The sequence below is a fragment of the Numenius arquata genome, chromosome 16 (assembly GCF_964106895.1).
Source record: "Numenius arquata chromosome 16, bNumArq3.hap1.1, whole genome shotgun sequence".
Classification (NCBI taxonomy): domain Eukaryota; kingdom Metazoa; phylum Chordata; class Aves; order Charadriiformes; family Scolopacidae; genus Numenius; species Numenius arquata.
Window position 1 is genome coordinate 5,332,206 of NC_133591.1, and position 18,907 is coordinate 5,351,112.

Here is an 18,907-nt window from a genome sequence, read left to right on the forward strand (position 1 = left end):
GCCATGCTTTTTGATGATGCTAAAGCAGCCAGTATGTTGCAGTACAGGAGAGAAGACAAAGTAATGTTTAGCTACTGGGATCCTCCCAGACCTGTCTGGAAGCTGCTGGGGGTCTTTGGGGGAAGCAGCAACAAGGATTGCTATTGTTAGTGGGACCGAACACCTAAAAAGGCATGAGTAATAAAGGGAATGTGAACGCCCTGGGACATCTTTAGCCTGATTTCCTTAGGAGATGAGACTTGTTTGATCACACTGAACACCTGTCTGCCATTTCCCTCCTACCTCAGGATCTTCTGAATCCCCTGGCTCATTCCTTTGGGAATAAGGGCCCCAAAAATACTGTTCTTAGAAGTGTCATTAAAAGCAAGAGACTTTTAAGGAGACTTTTTTAAGGAGAGACCCTATAAAATACCCATAGTAGTATCCAGAACACAAGAGAGATTAATAGCCTAGCAGAGATCAGAGGAGCTGTGCCAGGCGAGGGGGAAAGGAGGGCTGTCAGCAGGTGACACTGGGAGGCAAGCCTTGTCCTTTGTGCCCATACCCCCCGTGCTGGGCTGCAGAGCACTAGTTCACCACAGAGTCCAGCCCTGCTTGTCCACTGACCTTTGCTGGTACCTCCACACGGAAACAAGCAGCCAAGCGCTGCGGAGGCGTCACTAAGCAGCCATTAGCAGCCATAGAGCACTGGATGAATTTACCCCAGTGCCCCCACTAGACACCCCCCGTGCCTGCTGGCCTGGGTGAGGTTATCCAACACGTGTGGACTTCCCTCGTGGGAGGCTGAGCTCGCTCTCAGCCCAAGCCTGAACACGGAGGCCAGTCTGGACCTGAGAAAGGGCTCACAAAAATGCTTATATCAAACCAGAGGTCCTCTGAGACAGCAGCAGCCTGGTGGCTCCTTTATTGGACAAGAGCTCGGACCCAGCATGAGCTGGGCAGGGCACCCTGCAGCCTCCACGCTTCGTGCTTCATCCTGGCAGGTTCTTAGGAAGGAAACAGAACCCCGGAGCTCCCACCTGAACCCCCGGGAAACCAAACAACGGCAATCCAAGTCTTCCAAAGATGCCTTTGGTATGGGTTGCTGGCTCCTTTTTTTTTTGCTCCCTTCCTTTCTCTTTTATTTTTTCAGATCGAGGATGTATCTTTTACTGTTACAGAGGTTAAGTGCTTTCTAATTTATTTATTGTTCTGTGCTTAGTATTTCTTTCTTGAAAATTTTGGGCTTGTAAATTTAATAAAGAGTTATAACCATAATAATAACAGCAGCAATTACAGATGTCTTGAAAATCTAAAAGCTGTAAATCTTCAGAGTCCTAGACTAGGATTCCCCCTTTCTTCTTGCTGTACAGTTACTAAGAAAATAATTAGTTGGAAGAATCTTGGGATGGGGAATAAAAAGATTATGAAATATACTCATCTTTTCAGCAAATCTGAGCAATATCTTAAAAAAAAAATACGTGAAGGGGACTAAGTGCAGAGCCAGGCAAAGACTCCAATTATTTTTAGGAGTTTTCTATTTACACTTTGACCATAAAAAGAGAGCAACCTGGAAACTTCGCATCAGCATGCCATTTCCTTTTTCAGCTATGGAAAAAAATCTGAGTAAATCCCCATTTCCCTGCACAAGGGAGGGCAGAGCTACCTGTTCAGAGCAAGTGGAAAGCACAAGCAGGCACCACATGCTGGTGGAGAATTAGGAGGACGATTGTACTCAAAGCTCCTCCAGCAACTTAATCTAAATATTAAACTTATTTACTTGAGAGGTTTAATTACAGCCCTTCTTGCTGCTCAAGTAATCACTGCATGGGATATTACTCCCGTTATTAGCATTCATTACAGGATAGATATTAGATATTACTGTATTTGTCACTATCTTTACCAGAGTATGCCAGTGAATGAGGATGAGTGGGAAGCTGGCGACAAGAAATCTTCTCAGGCTCTGGTTACGCCCACTGAGCTGCGAGGAAATGTGTGTGTGTGTGTGTGTGTGTATGGGAAGCACTTCTGAGGAACTCTGCTTAGTGTTGACTCACATCCTGATCTGTGCCAGTTCCCATGGTACCGACCCCACAAGCCTCTCTGGCAGGATGAGCTGCAAGTGGGTGCTTCATCCCGGCTCACAGACCCGGAGCTGGGACATGTCATCTGCGGGCCAAGGGGCAACAAGAGGTCCCTCCCGAAGAGAGGGCTGCGTTGATCAGCACACATCAAGGCTTCAACTCATTAACCAGAATCCCATCAGACAAGGCAGACTTTTCAAACCTAACTGTGAGGACTGGGGAGGACAATCTGTACGTAAAAGGCAACACACTGTGTGCTAGCACAAAAGGAGCTGCTTTTTCTGTTAGCGAGCTCCTCAAGGTACGGCAACAGAGGTGCCGATAGCAACTGTGGCACAAGGCTCATTTTTGTTAATTCCCCTTCCCAGACCTGTTAGGAGCGTGCCAGGGATTCCCTGGGGGCCTGGATCCCAGGCAGAGCCATCTGATCTCAATTTTATTACTGAGTAATTAAAAAGGCAAAAAAGAGGGTGGATAGCAATGATGCCGTTTCGATGACTCACTCCTCTTTTCTTGTATGCCTATTGCTACAATAAATCCCTTGCATAGTTTTTGTAGATGCTACATAAGTTAATAAATAGGGTCACTTAAACTAAATTGGCCCTTCTCCTTCCAGGCAAGAGACACATTCATCCCCTGACTTGCACGCATCCTGGCTACTTAAGCTGCCTTATTGTGCAAGTCACTCCTCTACAACAGCATGCCGCTTTTTTACCCCAGAATTTGAGATGTATGCCTGAATACCTGATGCAAGAACTCTTCTGGAACACAATACTATCAATTTTTGGAGGCTGAACATCAGGTAAATTCTGCTTTACAAAACTGGGGCGTCATCTTTGAACAACTGCATTTCACAGAAAGGTCACCAACTTCATCAGCACACGTTGCGCATCTAACTTAGATTAGCATTACAAGCCGAGAGAAAAGTCCATCTGTTGTCAGTAGAGATGGAGCCTTTCAGGCTTAAATACGCATTAAGTACAATATATAAAATGAATGCAGTGGAACAAAGCCTCTTCACAGACACATGCACAGAGAAATAAAATACCACAGCTTACTCCTAATACGGATAGTCAAAATTACTTTGAGAATGCAGGAATCAACACTGATTAATTTTGGCACCTGAAGTACCTTGTTGCATTCACTATTGTATGTCTTAGAATAGGAGAATAAGGAGTTAATAAAGGCAAATTTGTGTCTCTTCAGGCCCAGACAGGACAATTAATCATATCTCCTACTGATTAAAAAATAAATTAGAAAAATAATCAGTCATACTGAATCAGAATCATTAGGACACACCCACAGTCCAGTTAGTATTGCTGAATTTTACCCACACTCATTTGCACCAAATAAAAAGCTCCAGAGGTTATGACTGTTCAAGATCCCTTCAAATAGATCACACAGAATCTAAAATGTTGCTACATTAAATATAAGAGTCTGCTGGGGTGATGCTGGGGATGCTTCAAGAAGCTGCACTGATGCTGCACGTATCTTGGTTAGAAAGGAACAGACTTCAAACAAAGCAAAAAGTCTCGCTTCCTTCCCCGCTCACCCCCCACCCTCATGCCTTCCGTTCTCTTACCCCACCATTTCAGGAAACAAACGATGGTGATTTAGGCTCCACATACCATGTGCATCAAAGAATTCATCATCTGAGCTGTCATCCGAATCTCTGGCAATGCTCTGCATCCTCCACTCGGAGATACTATGGCGTGAGGGACTTGCTGGAAAAAACAGAAAAGCCTTATGTGATACGCGACATCGACAAGATGGAGAGTTCCCAACATGATCTTTGCTGGAGGAAGAGTCGTGTGTTCTCTATGAAAATTCACTGCTGCAATATTAAAAACACAAAACCCTGATGATGCTGGTGTGATGTCAGTGTACTGCTCTACAGATCCTGTTTGTTTACTGTTGTTAGAACCTGCCAGCAAGATGCTACATTAAAGCAAGCTGTTTGTATCACTCCTGTGCTATTTTGAATGGCAGCTATTTATAATTGTTAGTAGGACGTGCAAAATCAGCTGGGTTTTAAAGTTTGCAATTAGGAAGGAAGCAGGCTGATTGGAAGCTTTCTTTGTCTCTCTAATCAGCACATAAACCATGCCTCTGCTTCGCTAACTTTTGGGTGGGTAGCTGAGCAGAGCAGCCTGGATAGAAATAATCTGTTTTCTGGAAGGAAATTGCTTCCACACAAATTGGATTAGAGATCTATTTAAACTTTAAACTTGAATGATTTAAACAACATGCCATCCAACTACTTCATAGGGAGCTGTCAGAGCGGCTATCCCGACGGAGGGAGGAGAAAACCCAACGGTCCTTTTGGTTCCTGTTTGCCCTCCTCTTCTCACACCTACCTGCTCCCTTTCATTTTCCCCTCCAGAGTTCCCTGTGATAAATATAAACATGTTATGGCTTTTTGCCTTTTTTTTTTTTTTTTTTTTTCCAGATATAATTTAGCAATGATCCAGCCTGAACTCTTCTTGGCTGAACTTGTTACAGAACAGCCCTCTACTGAAGGGAGCACTGTCCAGAGAAGGACGAGAGAGAGGGTTTCTCCCCTCTTCAGATGGCTCTTGCACGTCACACAGCGCACACAAGGCGCTCGCGGCAGCCACCTAACCTAACACTGCAAAAACCTGAGGAGACTGACAAATTCTCATTTAGCATATCCAAAGACACCGAAAGGTTCTGGTTACTGTGACAGCTGCACGAGCCGTTTCGTGCTATTGTTGTAACAGAGCTAAATCTGTAAGTCAAATTCTTCTAATTTTGCTACCCGGTTGTCACATGGAAAGAGGATGGAGACCCTATGCAGAGTCACCTAATTGCAGCTCAGCATTGGCTCGGTAGCCCCCAACTACCCCACCGCCCACCCCTTCGGGAGCGGCGAGCGAGGAGGTTGGCAGAGCAGAGCTAATTCACGCTGAAGTGACGTCAAGGCACTCACATAATAGTTGCTAAAAATAGAGCATATTATAACATATGGGATGGCGACAAGGGTCCTGCTGTCACCAGAGGTCTCGCTCGCATGGTATAGAAAGGACCGAGATCTTTTGGAGAAAAGGCGTTGCTTTTTCCAGCTGGAGGTAGTGGTTAGGTGAGAGAGCCCTCCTTGCTTCCATATGCTAATATGCTGCCAGCATGAAGAAGGATTAAAATATCTGCATGACGTACTCCCCAGCACATCAATTCATTTCTTTCATTACTTTTTCTTGTAAAAGCTGAGACATTCTGCAGTTTAAAAGAAATTCACGCTTTGCTACCAGTGAAAAACCTTCAAGTGAAATCCTAAGAGGTCTGAAACCTACAGCTTCCAATGAACATGTCAGCGCTGGCAGAGGGGGTTCATAACAAAGAACATAACGAGAGACGGGCACATCAATATAAAATCCTGGTGCAAACAAAGTAGCCAGCATTTTTATCTTTATACAATGATTTATGAAGCAGCTGGTACGTTCTTCCCTGGGGCTCACTCCAGTGAGTCATCGCAAGGTAAAACTACTGCTCATCTCTCATTCACCCCGCGATGAAATCGGTGATGGAGTGGTAAATAAAAATGGAGACTCAACTCACAATATTTAATGCAAATGAGAGATGGAGAAGCTTCACTCCCCCAAGATGTCTCCTTCTACTGTCATTGGAAAAAATGCTGCCCCTTGGGGTTTACAAAAAAAAAAATCAAGAATTTTTTGCCCTCTTGCTGTGACAGCGATTACCCAGCTATCAGCTGCGCTTGACTGAAAGGAGAGGGGACTGCTGAGGGTTCAAGCCATCTGTCTGTAACTCACTGAGGATTCACCCCTTTGTACAAAATGGTCTGAGGAAGGGAAGGGTTTAACACAGCAGAAGAAAGGTGACTGCCAAGGGAGAGGTGAATGATAAAATTCAGGACTCAAAGCTGAGTCCTCACCGGGCATCCTTAGGGGCTTTAACAGCAAACTCCTGAAAGCTGGCTGAATGGTATTTAAAAGGGAGCATAAACACGATCCATGGTCCCACCTAATGGCAGGCTGTGAGGTTTGGTTTCTGAACAGCTACCGCACATCATCACCAGTGGAAGGCAGCAGCCATCGCCCACTTTTTTGGGGGTACCTGCCTTGATTTCCCCAGTAACCGATGGGGGTGCTTCGCTGTGTGAGCTACAACACAGCACCCACTGAGCCAAATGCCTGCTTTTGAAAGGAATGGCAGGTAGTAAGTAACCTGTCACCCTGGCCAAGGAGCACGAGGTGCCTGCTGTAGCTGCCTCCTGGAAAACAAGAATCAGTTAACAGCGACCCACAGCCGAGCCAGTTCTGTGACACAGCAGACAGGCAGACATCCAGAAAGGGAACACTGCTGAAGGACAAGGCCCTATAAAAGCCACCAGTGGTCTTGGGCAGCAGGGACTAACTCTGTGCTGCTGCTTGTTGTCTTCCAAGACCCAACACTGCTAGCCAGCTGCTGCCTGCTCTTCTACTGGTTTTCATAGTTTCTCTGCTTTTGAGATCGGCAAGAATTCTGCCGTGTGCCACTGAGTCACAGTTATGGAATGACTAGAAATATTTCCAAACCCCTAACAGGTCACCTGAGAAGACTGAGCCTCCAACACCAGCAGAGAAGGCCTCCGAGTTAAAAGGACTCACAAAAGAAATATGCATTGGCCCAAAGGTGCCAGCCACGAGGAGACATGGTCATACCTCCCCCAAAAGCCCAACCTCCATGCAGTTCAGAGGAGCTTGTTCATCAGCAGCATCTTACCTCCTCTCTTTGAAGATCGTGAGGACTTGGAAGAGGTGGACCACTGCTTAGTGAGTGATCTTCCAGAGGCTGTTTCACTGTTACTAGCGACATCCTCTGTGTCAACAGGTGAAACTGTGTTGGCTTCAACATCCTTCTCACCAGGAGTGTCTTTGACTCCATGCTGCTCAGTATCATTTTCACTGCAGAACTGGGCCATCTTCTGAGCCAGCATCAACTGTGCCTCCTTCTCTAGCTGCCGGATGTCCTCGATGGTGAGCCCATACCATTCATCCTGCCAGCACCAAGCCTGACGATGGGCACGGACCATGACCTTCCGCAAGCCTGCAAAGCCAGAACGCCCCGTCACCAATGCTACAAGGCTGCAGGAATCCATGTTCCCTTCCCCAAAACCTCAAGACACCATGATAAGGACATTGCAGTGGCATCAACAACACAATGCTAAAAGCTGCAGTAAAGGACCTGCTGACAACAGCAAGTGTCAGGATGGCAAATCGGTCACTTCATGTACTTTATCTTCTCAATTCTTCCTAACCAACCATGCACGGAAAAATCAGCCAGTCTTCTGCAACTGCTTTTAACTTGGGGAAGGATTTGATTTCCTAATTCCAGATCTAGGACTTTGTCTTGTGAATGCCCACTCCACCAAGGAGAAGCCAGGCACAGACCACAGTTGCAACTCCCATGAAGTTCTGGGAAGATGTAACATTTGGATCCAGCCTTCAAACTGAAGTATGTTCCCAGAAGGAAAAAAAAAAAGCAAGCTAACATCATCAACAAAAAACACTGATTTTTGTATGCAGGAGAGTTTCAGCTGATTCCTTCATGAACACTACATACCCCACCACGACCGTTACATGACAGAAGCACATCCCAAATCAGTGCTTAAGACTAAAACCCCTCCTTTCCTTGGAAACCTGTTTTCTATATATGAGCGAAACAGCATCACATATACAAGCTTCTGAGATAATGGGATGGGAAGAAAAGTCAGGGAGGGAATAAAGATGCTTTATTTGAAAGATACCATCTGTCTTTTGCTGCATGAGAAAAATGAAGCGCGTAAAGCCAATTTAAAATATTTCAACATATGACGTATCTGAAAGGAAGAACTATCTCAATATCAACACACAATGCTCCTGACCAGGCAACAAACATTCCTCCAAGACTTAAACTTGTTGACTAACATCATTATACCACCAAGACATTGAAAACAGTACAGTCACTCAGGATTTTCAACCAATATTATTGCTTAAAAGCTCACGATAGGTCAAAGCTCCAAACTGCTATTTATTACTGATGGGAGCACACAGTAGCAATGGTGTTTTTAAAAGCTTCTATAAATACTGACAAACTAATTCTCAGGAGCCTTTCTGGGGAAAAAAAATATAAAAATCAGTAAGTATTGTTCTTCCTTTAATTACTGGGAAACTGAGGCAGAGATGGCTTGAAGGACATGACAAAAGCAGCAGTGGGAATTGTTGTCACTGGGATTACGGATCCACAATTCTCCTCTGCTAAGCCTGGAGCAGAAACATACTGCACCAAAAAGCTGGCAGGCAGGGTAGCCAACCTCTCACTCTAATGAAGACCCTGGCCAAAGACCACAGGCCACGCTACCACTACTGCTATTGTAAGATAGAGAGCAATCAACAGGCTACATTACAATCATTTAAAAGCACCACCAAGAGGAAAGATGGCCCTTCGTAAGCCACCTCCATTTTCAGGAACATGGCCAAAGCTGGATGGTCCCACTGCACACAAGCCTTCTAAGGTGCTTCCACCATGATTTGCTTCACTGTTGCACAGAAAGACTTAGATCTCACTACTGCTACAGTTTCTGTGGTTTTCAGCCTAAATATCCCTTTTGTTTCAGCAATCATTTTTTTCTTTTTTTTTTTTTTTAATTTATTTTTTAAATGCTACACAAAGCCAATTTTTATGTAGTTATTCCCTTCCAGGCCTGGGCACTTTATTTTCTGCTCTGAACTTTGGTTAATTCTTAATGCCACCAGCCATTACAAGTCAACCTATCAGGAGGAAATAACCATTGAGATCAGCAGCTAATGCGATGGACCAACTCAACCTGAACTTCATTTGTCCAGTAAGATTAAATCTATCAATATTTTATGCATTTCTCTGCCTGACTTTCAGAAGAGAGCTCCACGTAGGAGAGGCAAGTTTGAAACAGCAGACTGTGACCTTCTGGGGGCAGAACAAGGGGCCTCGGCAACTTAATTCTGTTCAACCTTAGTCGAGATTCAGAGTTATTTCCCCCACCAGATTACTTTTTGCAGAACTACAGGAGAATGTTTTAGCCTCTTCACCTCCCGTTATGATTGACAACCAGCTGAGCTTAAAAACGAAGATTAAACTCCCATCACATCCACGCTGAAAGCCAACAGAACGTTTCCTTCGCTGTAATTCAGGCCCCAACACCACAACTATCCTTTGGACTTCCACAATGTCCACTTCTACCTCGCTTGAAACATCTTGAAAACAGACTATGACCAGACAGAAGCGAACGGCCCCCTCGCTCTCATCCCAAGGCTTCCTCCGTTCCAGGTCTCAGCAGCCTCTGCTCATGCTCCTGGACCCAGCCTTGATGTATCAGTGCACCAACTCCTTGGAAATGCTGTGTAAAGGCACAGATGCCACCAACTGCATATCTTTGTTTTAATGGACTAACATCAGAGGGAACATGAAAACCACTTGGGGGTAAAAAAAAATGTCTACTGAAGTTCCTCTCTGCCTTCTTTCACTTCATCTCTTAGATCACAAAAATTGCCTGTATTGCTTCCTCCCAACCCACAGACCTCTCCATCTGCACTGCTCACATCACTTTGATTAGACATCCCAAATCACCCTTCCTTAAAGCCTCGCTCTTTTGAAAATAGGATGGCATTACAGGGCTTCATGGCTGTTGTGCCTCTTTCGCTCCAGATTAGTTATGAAGTCAAAAAGAATGAGACTATTTTCCTAACCTCTGGCCTTCACCTGGGATATGCCAGCAATGCTGCATTTCTTTCTTAAACACAGGGAGAAAACCTGGAAGAGAATGAGGCTGTCCAGGTACAGAAGAAATTGAAAAATAAAAGTCACGGCTTGTAGAAGAACACCTTCACTGCTAGGGATGGAAAACTTAAGCAGTCCCTCAGCGCACAGCAGTGAGTGTATCACTGAATTAATCTTCAGCCTGCAGCACTGAAGGCTTCCAGTAGGCAGCAGAGACCCAGAGAACACAGCGAGTGCCCCATGCAGCTGTACAGATTCAAGATCCAGCTACAAATGACTGACCTCACCTGTCCAGACACTGCTTTCCTGCCCGTGCAATGGAAAAAATCAAGTCTTAAAGCAGCTTTTATCAAAACGTTAGAGAAAAACAAGCTTTTAGTTTGAAAAGTGAAAAGGGGGGGATGGATCAGACTCGGGAAACAGAGTGCAGTTGGGGAAAATTCTCTTTTTAACAGGTCAGAGATGCCCATCAGGACAGTGCTGAAGGCATCTGTGGTCCAGTTTGCTTTCATTTTTCTCTCCGGCAGGAGGGGAGGTGCAAATGCCTCCTGCTCAGCCTGAGAAGTCCCTGTCCCACACTCAACCCCACACACTGTGCTTTCGAGCCGTGCCTTATGGCTGGCTGCAGCCCATTTGGCAGTTTGCTTTACAAGCCTGTGGCAAGCTGCCCCCGGGCAGTGGAAGCTGGCTGGAGAGGACAGGTTGGGTACAGCATCCAACCCGTCACCTTATTCCAGGTGGGACAGAATGTAACAAACCCAGTGGAGGCGAAGCTGTGGGCAAAGCAACACTCCTCCATCCCTCCTGCCACCACCACACAGCAAACCAACCCAGCAGTGTGGAAGAACTGTAGGGTAGGAGGTGGTCTCCCAAAGAGGTCTTTCTGGTGCGAAAAGAGAACTGAGCAGCGCAGAATTGGGGACAATTTTAGAGTAGGTTTTCCACCTCCACTGTTTCTCTAGAGAGCATAACGCTTTGGTTTAAAAAAAACCCAAGGAAACCACACATGCACAAATGTACACATGCAGACTGAGTTCAGAAGTACCCATCACTGTTGCGTTGATTTAATTATAATATTTCCCACTGCGTTGTGCAGAAAGATCATCTGTGAAGAGTCTAGCAGGGTGCAAACATTTAAATCACTTGCCTTTCAAACTCACCACCTCAACAACTCTGCTGCAGAGACTGGCTGATTCCATGAGGTGCTGACACTTGCTGCAGATTGTGGTGTTGAACTTAATCTCACAAAAGAAGTGTAAATGACCGTGAGACAAGCCAGGGCAGAGAGAAGTCTTTAGCTGAATTTAAAAAGCTTTTGTTTTTAACTATCATTCTGGGTTTGTTTTTCAAATTGAAATAAAAATAGTAACTGAAACAAAAAGTCAATGGAAAAAAAGCCAAAACAAAAAATCCATCACCAACTCCTGCCCAAACACCCTCAACCATCCATATGATACAACTGTTCAGAGACCTATTGACTATGTACCCAGTGGCAACATCCCAAATCATTTTATAATGCACTCTCACAACATCCCGGCAGCAGGTAAAGGAGACCTGATTTTCCTTGTGCAACACTATTTCCTTGAGGTCACAACAGATCCCATAACCTCGTCAGTACAGTTCTGATTGTCTGAATGGGTGTGATCAAAGGTAACCCGCAGTTCTGTCTGTTTGCTTCCCTATCGTCCCTTCTTGCCTTGCTCACACCACTCACTAAGAAAAGCCTATGGTGACATCTGCACCATGCTATCAACAACCTGCCTACCCTTGAAAAGACTACCTGCAGGCCCCAACGGGCAGTGCCCTTCTGCATGAGCTTTCCATTCGAGGGCTTAAGTGAAGCAAAAGTTCTCCAAAAGAGCTTGCTAAAACAGCTCCCACTTTATCACTGTGCAACAATTTGGGCATATTTAGCCTAAGACACACTGGCTTAGACAAAGCTCCAGTTACCGGGGTGGGAACACACTTTGCCGTAGTATATAATCAATAACCCATACACCGTCACCACACTTGTTTAACAGCAAAAGAATCAGAGCCCACGTGCACCATCAGGAAGCAAGTGGGAGCAGAGTATTATGCAGTGCCAGCCCAATTAAACTTTAAATTCTATGGGAAAGGAGTAAAAAAGCATACAAATATTACAGCCAAGCAGACTAATAGCCCACAATTTTAGTCTGTGTCTCGGGCTGTCAAAGCACTGAGTAACTGTCCAATTAGTCATCAGAAAAAATGGCTGTTGCACTCAGTAAGACTGAGAACATTTCAACACCATCCCCCAGAGTTACTCCCTCTGCACTCAGTAGCCTTTCTACATATCACAATCCATCCGTCACTTAACTCAGACATGTTCTTCTTTAAAACCATTGTCTAATTTTAGTTTGCACCACTAAAGGACTGCTCCCCTCCTCAGGCAATGTTTGGATCCTGCTCTTGGTTCCTGCCTCCGTTTTCTCGCTGCCTTGGCGACCCTGCACAGAAAGCGCTAATTCCCCAAGAAACAAATTTGCAGGAGCTGGGAACAGAGGAGCCAGGAGAAAAATGCCAAGGAGTGGCTGGCCCACAAGAATATCTCTGGCACCTGAGAGCTTGTGCATTGTGCAGCTGATGGTGGACCAGAGGTCTCCATCTGCTTTTGGTCACCAGTTGAAACCCCTTAACCAGGATCAGCATATAAGCCTCGTCAGTCACGATGTAGCCCAAATCTTTCAAACTTAAACATCCTCGTACCTTGCTGTCTTCAGTAGATGTGCTCTGGCACTTTTCCCACTCACTAATGGCTTCCCCATGGCTACCCCATTGCAGAAGGCTACGCATCTTCTGTAGATACCCAAAGCTTTTTGCTTATGCTTTTCACTCACTCAACTTTGTCTTGCCTTAAAGACTTCTGATTTTATGCATCTTAACCACTTTGAAAAACAGTATTTGCCATCATTACAACAGTGTGGAAAGGCTTTTGAAAGGCAGACAATGAGCTAGCTCGGCTCTCCGCAAAGCCTCAATCAAGAGGAAAATGGCAGGCAATCTTTCATGAAATACAAAAGAAACGTTTCTAAGGGACCACAGTTTAATCTATGCCAAACACCTCTGAACAACTGGAAGAGTCACATGCTTCTTTTTCATTTAACAGATACAATGGAGTTGTTATTCTGCCCCCATGTTTTGCAGTGTACACTAAATTAACCCATGTCACCGAAACACCAAGGGAGCTCATTGCAGAGAGCCACTTGTAATACAGTCTGTAACAGGTAAAAACTTCCATCTGGAGGTAAAGTGAAACCAAGGGAGCTTTAAGAAAGCAACCTACGACTATTCAGAGAGCTGTGCACACTATCAGTGTTTTCCACATTAGCTCTCAGGAGCACAGTATGACTGAAAAGAGCTATGAAATTACTTACTTATGCTAGCATCAGGCATTTCAAAGAAGCTTTGCATATAGAAGGGAAAGCTGTAGAGGTCATGTAGGAGGACTGTCCTGCTTTTGAGATAAAACAGAAAGCAAGTAGCATCCTTTACATGGCCTTTCTTTGCCATAGAACAGCCACAGCTCTGCACTTTTTTTTTTTTGAGATGGGAATGCTCGATGATCTCAAAGGTCCCTTCCAACCAAAAATATTCTGTGATTCTGTGATTCTGCTTCTTTAAAACATTCTTTAAGTTTTCCACCCAGCCATAGATCCTGTCTCTTCTGGCAAGGCTCAGAAACTGTATTGGTTGTGTTATAGATTTTCTGCAAAGAACAAATTACTGCCAGCACTGCTACCACCTGCATCGTCTCCACTTAGTTACTTCTGGGACACAAATAATACCTCCTTAAAAGCATTCGCCTAAGAATGATGCATCAATCAAAGCTGCATTTACTCTCAACTAAGAGCTGTCAATGACCTGTGGTGGGTTATAGCACAGTGAGGTGGGGAGCCCTGAACACCGCAGCCTGGGGGACAGAGATGTATGGCCGCAGAGACCCACCACTGCTGCCGCACAGCAGGTAGAAACCAGGGATGCTCCAGGGAAAGGTTTTCTGAAACCAGGTGAAGCTCATTTCTTTGAGGATTTTGTCCAAACTAAAGAAAACTGGCATATTTTGAAAAAGATACGGCAAAGTTTAACAGTCAAATCCTTGTCTAAAAGAAGAGAATGCAAGATCTTGCCTACACAGGACTTAAAACCCTTTTCAGTGGCAAGCCTTCCAGTGGTTTGGATTCGCACATACAATTATAAGTGACAAAATAACATGATTTTTTCCCGAATTGACCCACAACTCTGCAAAAGAGTAATTAGATCTGAGAATCTCTTCACAGACATATCTTGGGATATGATACATTGCACATACCTCACCTTTGCGTTTCAATTCAGAAACAACATTAAGGAGTCAAGAGTGAACTGTGCAAGACTATAAATGCTCACCAACATCGTGGATAAACCGCTCGATTTTCGACTGCATGCCCCAGTATCTGAACTCGACTTTACAAAGTTTATATGCACACATGATGGGGTATTTCCCAGGGTTGTTCTTGTACTCTTGAATCCAGTCTTCTGACAGGGGGCCTCTTTTAGTCTTCACTGATTTATACAGCTTCGGATCCTCCTCAGCTTTGTATTCATGCGGAGGGATAGGATCTTTAACAATATCGATAGGATCTATAGAAAGAGAATAGAAACAGTTAGACATTTCCTTTTCCCAAACAAAAGAAAATACCATTTTTCAGGAGTTATTTCTGTTTTAGTAAGTCCCAGAAGCATTATAGCAATTTAGTTTCTTTTTACTTACACTTAAACAACTGATATTTAAATTGTTTATACATTGCTCCTGGGCAGCGATCAGCTCTGCCAGAGGATCTAGTACACACAGTTCCAGCAAACAGAGGCTTTGCTCCAAATACATATTTTTGCCCACAGTGACTGCAGATCCACAGCGCTCTGGCAGATCCACACACTCTGTATTTCCAGCTCCAAAAAGATCTTTTGCACATTCCATCTTTCAGCTCTTCTAATATCACTCCTAGTGCTACAGCTCTGTCTCATCTGAGATAGTTACAGCTGCCCTTTCTTAGCACTGTTATGGAAAAGATGCCACTCACTGAACAGCTTATCTTTGGAGTCCATCAAGTGAAGTTACCGGTAACTCCCCACGTGCTATTGTTAGATCAGATGTACTATGGAAGGCAGAAAGTTTAACTTAAGTCCCAGTTAACACTTCAACAATGGAGAAGTGGAAACTGCAATGGGAGCAGAGTGAATGCACATATTTTAAATATTTGCAGCCCCCATTCCAGATCTCAGCAGAAGTATCTGAACTTTGGATTGAAGGGCAGGATCACACTTGCCAAGAAACAACAGCTCTTCTGACACTTCTCAATGAGGCAGCATGACTCAAGCCTATTTGTTCAGCACTGAAAGCCCGATCAGATAGGCTTAGGAATGAGGACAATCGAACTGAAGTTCAAAACAAAGAAGTTTAAATCACTAACACTCAAGTAAAATTTCACAGAGTTACTGCCATGTCCCACACACCAACAGCACTCAAGGAGCCAGAGCAGCCACTAGATGTCCTTCCCAGGAGCTCCTGCTGCGGCCAGCGCAACGTAGGACTGCCAGAAGTCAGCCGGAGCTCAACACTTCTCCAGTCTCAGCAGCTTCAGAGCAAGGGATGCTTCGGTCCTGAGTGGCTGTCATTGCCAGAGCTCCCTGACACGCAGCCGGGTCCCCAGCAAATGCCACGGGCACAGACCATGATGGACAGCAAGACAGGAATTGCTATGACACTTGCCATTCTCTGCCTTTTTATAAGATGTTCCCTTTTGCTTTTTCTCATTAAATCCATACATATATAAGGCTCATTAACCCAGTCTCCCAAAGATAGATGTGAAGCTGCAGCGTTAACCTGCATGAGCGCAAGACTAAAAGAAGGGGAAGCAAAAATTAAATACATCTTCATGTTTCAGAAGTGCAGATAGGACTGATTTTCATATATGTGAAGGAGCTACACAAATATACATCAATATTTTCCTCTTCTATGGTTATTTCTTCTTTTTACTCCCAAAATCATTAGATGTCTTACTCCCCTCAGGAGCTGCACAAATAAGACACAAAAGCATCAGCTTCATTTTACAAATGGGGGACTCAAATTATTTCCATGTGATTTACATCATACCTAGAAGAGAACTCAGGTGTCCTCACTCTATCTGATGTAACCCTAACCAGCAGCCTGACACTGACAGGGATGCAGGTGTGTGTTTAGGGGAAAATGGGACAGGCAGATGGAACACACCAAGCAAAACGCTTTACATAGCGGAAAAAAGAAGAAAAAGCAGAATAAAGAAAAAAGTTAAAGAAAAAGGCTAGTCACCTAGAATGGTTTGTCTTTTTTCTGCAGGAGAAAGGTTGAACACGTTGACATGGTCTCCCGGATCAGTTTTGTAGTACGTCTCAATATCAATAGAGAACTTCTCCACAAAAGGACATGTATACCTGAAAAGGAGAACAATGCAGCTTAGAGTTAATCCCGCTCAGTTTGGTAAGCAAAGAAAACGCTTTCCTAAGATGTAGAAAATCAGTCTCAAATCCCAGCCAGCCTTCACTCCTGTTTTACTTCAGGTATGCTTAAAATACCAACTCGACAGACTCAAGAGATTTTCTTTAATAACTTCTTAAGACACATGCTTGCCTCGGACATGTGGCTTCACTGGAATAGCTCTGGTTTAGTAAAATCCCAAGCCCACAGCGAAGGGATGTGCTCCCCATGAGGTGTTACATGGATTGCAGGTGAGAAGACACCAACGTGCCCCATGCAATTGCTGGAGACTGGGCACGCACATTGACCAAGAAGCAACCTCCCAGGGTGGCAACAAGCAAGCACCGGCAGGAGAAAGCCTGAGAGGACTACTATGTCTCACTTTGCAGAGACACCGACAAAAACCTGCAATTTAGTTTGACAATGTCTCCTCCAGGAGAAGATTATCAGGACAGACTGCTTTTAAAGGAGCAGTTTTCAGCAAGGAGATAACTTTTGGGTCTGCTGTACTCACAAGTTATGTTATCCTTGCAGGTATGACACAGATACGAACACAAGGACACCTTGGAAATGCATCTCTACCAGCAGAAAAGCAGAGTTCTTGCCTGGAAGCTATGGCAGAATAAAATATGGACTGGTTCTGTGCAGCGCCAGGTTTCCTGGCCAGCTGATTGACTCATGGGCATTTCAAGAGAATAGATAAAAACAGACCGGCAGTGGACTTTAATCACTTCAAAGTCAGACAGCTCCATTATATTTAGTCATGAGCAACTGCTCGTACGCAGGCACTGACTCCCCACCTTTACCCAGACTAATGTTACTTGTAAGGAGCAGCAAAATCAGAACTATGAAACTTTTCTATTTTTTTGATAATAATCAAAATATCCATTAAAGCCTTTTTATTATGAAAGGTGACAGCAATATCAGACTTGTAAACCTGGAAAAGGGCAAATGCCCTAAACCAGCGTAACCGGCACAGAGGCTATTTATTCCATGGTATCTGAAGTCCTTCCAGACAACATCAGCTGAAACGAGGCCGTCCCTGAGGGCTTCACAGAGCCTCTGGCGCTCTTCCCTTCTCAGGGTGAAAACCATGGGATGTAGGTTTGTTATTTTCTAGCTAAATGACAGTAAGACAGTTTCCAGAAAAGAAGCACTAGGTTTTTTATTTATTTATTAAGATTTTTCTTCCCCCCTAGAACAAATAAATCCTGTCTTACTTGACAGCATTCAGCATGACAACTGTCCCATCACTGTGTATATTTATAACTTCACTGAGCTAGCAGATACCTGCAACGTTAAGCAGAACATGCAGTGCAGGATACAAGACTAAATAAAAATCATTCAAGATTTTCCATGCTTTGACAGACAAAACAGCTCACGTTTTAGAGCAATCAGCCACAAATTCTCAAGTATGAGAATCACACTCAGGCAACTCCTGAGGTTAAGCACTGTGTAAGAATTTTAGGACTTGACCCCAGTTTCTCTAAAGGATATTACTGGAGATGAAAGAGATGCCACTGCCACACAAAGTGACATCAAATCCTCTCTCTAAAGTAGGGAAAGACCTCTGGACATCTTGATAAGTTTTACCTTGTCCTGGTATAAGGATACGCATTCCACGATTCCTCTTCGACTCGCAGAGCTGCCTTGGGCAATATTGACCGAAACCAGCTGGGTATGTGCATACCAATGTGGTACACTTTGTGAGTATACTGCCCGTTGCCTCCTGGTCCATCCATGTATGGCCTGTTCTCCAGGATCTCTACTCCACTGCCTTCCCCACATGTCTCCTCTCTGCTTTTTTTCTGAAAGGGAAAAATATATCATAGTTAATCCTTCCAGTACCTTGTACATACCAAGGTCTCAAAGCACATGAACATTGGGGATGGTTTCTAGGACTCCTTTTGAGCAGCGCTTCATACAGACAGCAGAACAGTAGCAGGATCCTGGCAGTAAGATTACCAAACCTAGAGATTATAAAGGAAAAGATTTAGAGACTCATCTGGCCAACACAGATCAGAGATCTATTAGGGATCCTGTAAAGACCTGGATTTGCAATAAGAGACAGTTTGAACGGTGACCTAATGACATATCAATTCCTGCTCCTGCAAGAGATTACACATGGCTCTTCCTGGGAGCACATGAAACCTGGGCTCCAGCTGTGAACCACCCAGGAGCAGAAGAAGCTTTCTCATCGGCGGATGACACGGTGCAGGGGAGTCTGTCTGGCTTGGCAGATTCTTGTGGTGTTGTATCAGCGTGAAGAATCATACACGCACTTGGTGCAACATCACAGCACTGAAGACTATTTTATGACCTAAAACCACAGGATTTGGGGGCTTGTTGCTTGTGGTCTGGCAGGGCAGCAGCTCTCCAAGAACAGCTTGGAGACTATGCTCTGCTAATTAAGATATTTAGAAGAAACAACCCAAGTTTGCCAGAATGCACACAGCACCCCCTGGCACTCTCCATATTTTGGCTTATTTGTAGCATTGTCCCTCATTGAGAAACCTGGCAAAAATTCCTTCAATAAAAAAATACTAATTTCAGTGCTTCTAAGAAGAGCTAGAGGCAA

General features: G+C 44.4%; 1 protein-coding gene across 4 annotated transcripts in view; it reads right to left on the minus strand.

Moving 5' to 3' along the window:
• Positions 1–18,907, minus strand: part of PITPNM2 (phosphatidylinositol transfer protein membrane associated 2) — a 66,803-nt gene that overhangs the window by 32,988 nt on the left and 14,908 nt on the right. For all 4 annotated transcript variants that reach the window (XM_074159644.1, XM_074159647.1, XM_074159646.1 and 1 more), the window contains exons 2-6: positions 17,923–18,137; positions 16,165–16,286; positions 14,223–14,456; positions 6,807–7,130; positions 3,692–3,787 (exon numbers count right to left, since the gene is read on the minus strand). In XM_074159644.1, coding sequence (XP_074015745.1) covers positions 3,692–3,787; positions 6,807–7,130; positions 14,223–14,456; positions 16,165–16,286; positions 17,923–18,137 — 991 coding nt within the window. The remainder of the gene's footprint in view (positions 1–3,691; positions 3,788–6,806; positions 7,131–14,222; positions 14,457–16,164; positions 16,287–17,922; positions 18,138–18,907) is intronic.